This window comes from Seriola dumerili, unplaced genomic scaffold (genome assembly GCF_002260705.1).
Source record: "Seriola dumerili isolate Sdu_G_001 unplaced genomic scaffold, Sdu_1.0 BDQW01002177.1, whole genome shotgun sequence".
Taxonomy (NCBI): domain Eukaryota; kingdom Metazoa; phylum Chordata; class Actinopteri; order Carangiformes; family Carangidae; genus Seriola; species Seriola dumerili.
Window position 1 is genome coordinate 207,256 of NW_019176432.1, and position 7,246 is coordinate 214,501.

The 7,246-nt window shown below is 40.8% G+C and overlaps 1 protein-coding gene across 1 annotated transcript in view; it reads left to right on the forward strand.

Moving 5' to 3' along the window:
• Window positions 1–6,634, forward strand: part of LOC111239250 (GTPase IMAP family member 8-like) — a gene marked incomplete at its 3' end in the record, with an annotated part of 10,248 nt that extends 3,614 nt beyond the window's left edge. Inside the window, exons 2-6 of the mRNA XM_022769087.1 lie at window positions 2,544–2,616; window positions 3,670–3,729; window positions 3,890–4,862; window positions 4,911–5,134; window positions 5,772–6,634. Of these exons, the coding sequence (XP_022624808.1) occupies window positions 2,598–2,616; window positions 3,670–3,729; window positions 3,890–4,862; window positions 4,911–5,134; window positions 5,772–6,634 (2,139 nt within the window). The remainder of the gene's footprint in view (window positions 1–2,543; window positions 2,617–3,669; window positions 3,730–3,889; window positions 4,863–4,910; window positions 5,135–5,771) is intronic.
• Window positions 6,635–7,246: the final 612 nt, after the last annotated feature.

Sequence of the window (7,246 nt, forward strand, 5' to 3'; positions counted from 1 at the left end):
GATGTATCTATGCTATTGAGTCCCTCAGCAACATCCTTCCGAAACTGCACTACCTGTTCTCCGTCATTCAAGTCTGCCTTGTACCACCTACCTAGACTCTTTACTGATTTTTCCCTAATTATTGGAATTTCCTCTTCGTCTATTACAAACTTCCTATCACTTAACTTCCCTCTGCTTATTGAGATACTTCTAGACTTACTAGGCTTGATTTTCATACTAGCCCACTTTAAGTTTTTATTAAGTCTCTCAAGTACTCTTTTCATACATGGCACCATTGTAGTTATCAACGTCATGTCATCCATGTAGGCCCTAATTGGTTTAAGGCGCATCCCATCCTGCCGCTCTAATGATTACCTCCATCGCCATTGTGAATGCCAATGGAGAAAGCGTGCACCCTGCCATAATGCCTATTTCTAGCCTCTGCCATCCTTTTGTAAAGCATGCTGTGCTTATGCATAGCCTAATATCTTGGAAATACGATTTTACTAAACTAACCACTACTCCAGGCACTCTAAAATAATCAAATGCCTCCCAAATAAGGCTATGTGGCACTGAACCAAACGCATTTGCTAAATCCAAAAATATGACATGCAAGTCTCTTTTCTCTGTCTTGGCTGCCTGAGTCTGATGCCAAATCATGCTAGTGTGCTCTAAACACCCTGCAAAACCTGGTATTCCTGCCTTCTTTACTGCAGTATCTATTAAGCTATTCCTTTCTAAATAACTAGCTAATCTCCGTGCGACTAAGCTAAAGAAGATCTTCCCCTCTAGATTTAGGAGAGAGATCATTTGGAACTGACTCAGATCTGAGGATTCCTTCTCCTTTGGAATAAAAACACCTCCTGCCCTACGCCATGCTCTGGGAATAACCTGTTTCTCCCAAACTATTCTTAATTGCCTCCACAAAAACTTTAGGATATCAGGTGTGCTTTTATAAACCCGGTAGGGGACTCCATTTGGCCCTGGGGCCGAAGAAGCCTTTGCACGCCTGACTACCTCCTCAACCTCCTTCCACCTGGGTGGTCTAACATCCATCTCATGGTCTATCTTTCCTAATGGTGGCATGTCAGGTGGAAGGCCTATTACTCTATTCTGCTCAAAATCTGAATACGTGTTTCTTAGATACTTTTCTACTTCTAACTTTGTTGCTTTAAGCTGCCCTCCCTTTTCCTGGTTAAACAATCCTTTAACAAACTTGAAAGGGTCCCTGTAAAACACTGTCCTTACATATTCTTTCTTCTTTCTCTTTTTCCTAAGATATTCAGCCCTTCTAAGTACTGCTAGCCTGCCTCTCAAATCTTCTTGCAACACATCAATTCCCCCCCTCTCTTCCTCTGTTGCCCTTTTCCACTGCTTTCTTAATTGTCTTCTTTCCTTAACTAATTTCTCCATTTCCCATTGCCGTCTAGACTTAACTAACTGTGCTCTTTCGACCCTCTTTCTGTCTTGCACCCCAAATCTTTCTGCACCATAGGAGTAAATTATATCCCCCATCGTCTCTAGTCTATCGCTTGCATTTCCTCCTAGTCTGCTTAAAATAACTGACAGATCTCTATTGACTAACTCCCATTCTTTCTTGCTATTTGCCCTCGGCCATTTAACTCTAGTTTTCTGCTACATATTTCTCTCTCTGACTGGCCTATTCACCTCAATATCAGCTGCATCCCCTCTTGTAGTCTCCTCTTCTCCCTCTGTAGCTGTGTTATTGATATCCTTTGAACTGTGGTTTTCTACCTGTCGCTGGACTTATTTGATTGACTTCTTAAAAAGTATCGATCGATGCGGCCACACTGCCTTTCCTTTGCAACACATCTCTTTCTTCTCTGATGCATTCTAAGGCCTCTGATGTTACTAATGAAATAAAAGTAAGTAATAAAATAATTTAAAAAAGAGAGAAAACTTAAAATTAATTTCACGTTTCAGAACAAGAATAATAAAAACTAGAGACATGGAAATAAACAGGGAAGACTGTGTTAGTTTGGTAATACAGACTAACTGTAATTTAACCTCAGAAGTCACAGTCGATCAATGACACCGATCTGAATAACTGATATCTGATGATTGATCAACATCATGCGCAGTGTCTGTTCAGGTCTGATCACAGTTTGATGTTCACCCACAAAATACTGAGATACTGAAATTCACTCGAACGCACCATTAACTCAGACAGAAAGGAGAAACGGTACATATAATAACTTTATTAGTCAGTGCTATTCCACACTGTAAATACTGATGATTTTACTCCTTTGTTCTGAACTGGGAGATTTTTTAAACAAATCTCTTTGCAAAATAGGTTGTTTCTTTTATAGGCCTGTCTTCCTGTAGACAGGAACCATAAAGCAGCTAATGTGAAGCAACAGTTGAACCACATGTAACAGATGCTGGTGTCAGGTGGAAACTCTCAGTGGACTCACAGTAAATGAAGCTCAGTGTTACTAAAGCAGCAAGAGTCTTTGTCTGTACTACATGTATATAACTGACAGTTAGATACAAGTAGATAATAGTTATAACATGAACTTATTTTACGTTTGTTCTTTCTTTAGTTTTTGTCTTAAAGCAGCAGCTGGTCTCTGGATGAACCATCTCTGATTGACATCATGGATACTGCAGCACCTGGTGAGTCCACTCAGACTTCATTAGTCTAACACAGGTGAGATGATGAAGTCTAATCCAGGAAGTTTGGAGAACAGATCCATGAGTTTGAAGGTTTATCAGAGGCCTTAACACTGCACAGTGGTTTTCAATACTATGAGACATGTGCAGTCTGTGTATTTTATTCTCTTGTGTGTGTGGCTCCAGGGTATTTTACATATTCCCATACACAAGTGTAATACATGTACATATACTGAATTTCTATATGTGGAAGTTATGTACATACATATATAATTTTTATATAAATGTTGTTTAATAAACTTGTATATATTAATTAATTATACATCATTAGCAAATATAGTTGAAATATGTTGAGCCATATAAAAAAATCATCATATAGATGTTTTTAATATATATACAACTTTTACTCTGAGTATTTCATGTATGTTATGAACTTATATCTTCATATATCCAGAGGATGTTTATATGTGATAATGAAATGTCCTCTTATAGGTGACATATATGGCAACATCACTCTGTATATGGAGACATATACTGTATGTCATATATTACATTTCTGTATGGGCTGTTAGTTTCATCTTTTGAATTCAAATCAAGTTGGTTTTACAAATTTCACATAATTAATTAACTAATTAACACATGAGCTGTTCTTCTGAATGAAGTGAGTGAGAGTTGAAATATTTGTTTCCTTGATACAAACCCTTGAATAAATCTGTTAGTGGACCAGTAGAGGGCAGTGTGCATCAACAGGTTGTTCTGTTACTGTGGAAGTAGTTGTTGTTTTTACAAAGACAGCGCCTGCTGTGTCACAGACAGACCTTCTGACATGTCAGTGTTTCCTCAACATAAATTCACTTTATTAGGTACACCTGTACAGTCTAATGCAGTCTAATACAACTGTTCTGCTATAAATACAGCCGATATTTGCAATATACACCCTGTATATAACTGTCTGTGTATCCTGTATCCTCTACAATGTTATTGTTATAACCAGACCTACTACAGTGCAAATGCAAAGATGACTGTATGAATATTGACATGTCTGTGTCTTCACAGTGACAGGTGATGAGCAGCCTGTCAAGCGCTGTGACAGCTTTGAACTTCTGCCTCCTCACAGTGAGTCAAACTGAACTGAGACAGAATATGTTAAATATTATGTATAACCTGTAAGTCACATTTAAGTTTCTCCAAGTCCTTACTGAAGAAGTAGTGATACCCTCACACATGTTAAATTCAGTTTAATTAGCCTTTTCTTATTCAGTGTTTTGTCTTTCAGTGTCTGAGCTGAGGGTTGTTCTGCTGGGGAACAGCTGGTCTGAGAGGAGTTCAGTGGGGAACTTCATCCTGGGAGAGACTGAGTTCAACACTGAGGAAGAACCAGACTGCTGTCAGAGAGTCAGTGGACAGCTGAAGGAGAAAGAAATAGTTCTCATCAACACCCCAGATCTGCTTCATTACAACATCTCTGAACACAAACTGACAGAACATATGAAAAGTGTTGTGAGTCTCTCGGTCCCTGGACCTCATGTGTTCCTGCTGGTTCTACAGCCTGAAGACTTCACTGAGGAACAGAAACTGAAGCTCTGCAGAGTCCTGAAACTCTTCAGTGATCGATCATGTGATCATTCACTGGTTCTGATCTCAACACCCAGAGAGGAGCAGCCAGGCTTCATGGAGAAGTACAGTCAGCATCCACCGTTAAAAGACATGATCAAAACATGTAGGTACAGACACTTGTGGCAGAAGAACCTTGAACTTTCAGAGCTGTTAACACGCTTGGGTCAAACTGCAAAGGAAAACAATGGAGATCATCTGAGCTGTGATGTGTTTGAGGATGAGGATCCAGGTTTAACCATGACACTAAAGTCTGAACACATGAAACCAGCTTTAAACCTGGTTCTGTGTGGGAGGAGAGGAGCAGGGAAGACTTCAGCAGCCGAGGCCATTTTAGGTCAGACAGAGCTTCATTCAGTCTCCAGCTCATCAGAGTGTGTTAAACATCAGGGAGAGGTGAGAGGACGTCAGGTTTCCCTGGTGGAGCTTCCTGCCTTGTATGGAAAACCTCAGGAGGAACTGATGAAGGAATCGTTCAGGTGTATCTCCCTCTGTGATCCTGAGGGCGTCCATGCCTTCATCCTGGTCCTACCTGTGGGTCCCCTCACTGATGAAGACAAGGGAGAGTTAGAGACCATCCAGAACTCATTCAGCTCTCCAGTCAATGACTTCACCATGATTCTGTTCACTGTGGAGTCAGATCCTGCAGCTCCAGCTGTTGTTGACTTTATAAGAAAGAACAGAGACATCCAGGAGCTGCTTCAGAGCTGTGGAGGAAGATCTGTTGTTGTCAACATCAAGAACAAACATCAGATCTCTGAGGTGTTGGATAGTTTAGAAAAAATGAGACCCGACAAAGAAAAACCATCCAGCTACACAACTGAGACATTTGCACTTGCACAAATAGGGAAGATCATCACACTGCAGACTGACCTTGAGAACAGGAGAACAAAAGGCAAAGTCACTTGTAAGTACTATAAAAAGCACTTTATTAGGTACACCTGTTGCGTGTGTGTGTGTGTGTGTGTGTGTGTGTGTGTGTGTGTGTGTGTGTGTGTGTGTGTGTGTGTGTGAGTGTCAGGCCAGTTGATGTAATAAGTTTTACTCTCGGGGTCATTGAATCTGTTGGCTCTGTCTGCTGTCAGTTAGTTTCATTTTCTGACTGTTGTTATGGCCGGCTCAAACACTGAACATAATAATGGACACAACACCAGGATGAAGTTTACGACTTTAAAGTTTATTGGAAATAGATGGTGAGACTGAAAAGAAAACAGAGACCTTGCACCACAAAGGTGCTGCTGCATCAGGAGGGAGAGAGAGAGAGAGCTGAAACAAAGGGCCGGCCTAAACAGACTCAGCCCACTAGTCAGCACAGGTGTGTGTCAATCAGGTGATCCACCTACAGGATCAACAGGAAACACCAAAATAAAACAGACTCCAACACTATGTAACACTGTCAATCAGGAAGTTCTGTCTCTCCATTAATGGCCAAATTATCTTTTTCTCTTGCTGTATAAAACTTTCCAAACCCACCGTATCTTGCAGTCTATGTAGAGTTCAAACTGTCAGCACATAAAGTAACTGCGGGTCTTCACATTTCACAGGTGATGATAAGAACCAGAGTCCAGAGTGTCTCAGGATCGTGCTGATAGGAAAGACTGGTAATGGAAAGAGCGCTACAGGAAACACCATTCTGGGAAGAAAAGAGTTTAAAGCTGAATCATGTCAAACATCAGTCACCAAATATTGTCAGAAAGCACAGAGTGAAGTGGACGGTCGTCCTGTTGTTGTGGTCGACACTCCTGGTCTGTTTGACAATAGTTTGTCTCATGAACAGGTTAATGAGGAGATGGTGAAGTGCATCAGTCTTCTGGCTCCAGGACCACATGTCTTCCTGTTGGTGTTACAGATCGGACGACTCACACCAGAGGAGAAGGAGACGCTGAAACTCATTAAGAAAGTCTTTGGGAAGAATTCTGGAGAGTTCACCATCATTCTTTTCACAAGAGGAGATTCACTGGAACAAGAGGAGCTGTCGATTGAAGAATACATCAAAAATAAATGTGACGATTCCTTTAAGAAGCTGATCTCTGACTGTGGAGGAAGATGCCATGTGTTTAACAACTATGATAAACACAATCGTACACAAGTCAGTGAGCTGATAAACAAGATCGACACCATGCTGAAGAGAAATAGAGGCAGCTGCTACACTAATGAGATGCTGCAAGAGGCTGAAGCAGCGATACAGAAAGAAGTGAAGAAGATCCTGAAGGAGAAGGAAGAAGAGATGAAGAGAGAGAGGGAGGAACTAGAAAGAAAACATGAGGAAGAAAAGGAAGACATGAAAAGAAGAATGGAAGAAGAGAGAGCAAAAACTGAACAAGAGAGAAAACTGAGAGATGAACAACTCAAGGAAATGCAGGAGAAGATAAAGAAGGAGCGTGAGCAGACACAGAAAGAACAGGAGAAGAGAGAAGAAGAAGACAGGAAGAAGAAACAACAGGAAGAAACTCAACGACAGGAGTGGGAACAAAAAATTAAAGACCTGAAGAGCAAAATAAAATCAGAATCAGAATCAAAGGAAATCTTTGACAGAAAGCTGAAGGAGACTAAAGAGGTGATGAAAACACAACAGGAGGACTGGGAGAAGGAACGAAACGAGTGGTGGGAAAAACGAAAACAAGAAGATGAACAGAGACGACGGGAGGAACAAAGACTTAGAAAGCTCCAGGAAGAATATGACAGAGAGAGAGTTAGATCTGAAAACAAGAGAGAAGAAGAGGACAGAATGAGAAGAGAGCAGGAAGAGAAACTTAAAGAGATAGACAGAAAATATAAAACAGAAATAGAGAAAATGAAGAAGAAGTATGAGGAGGAGGCCAGAAAACAAGCTGAAGAATTCAATGACTTCAGAGAGAAAACGGAGGAGGACTTTGCAGCTCTGACAGACAAACACATGGAGGAAGTGATGGATCTGAAGCAAGAACATGAGAAACACATGCAGGAGAAACAGGAGGAAAATAAAAACTTAATGGAAAACAAAGAAAAGACTCTGAAACAAGACATGGACGAACTGCAG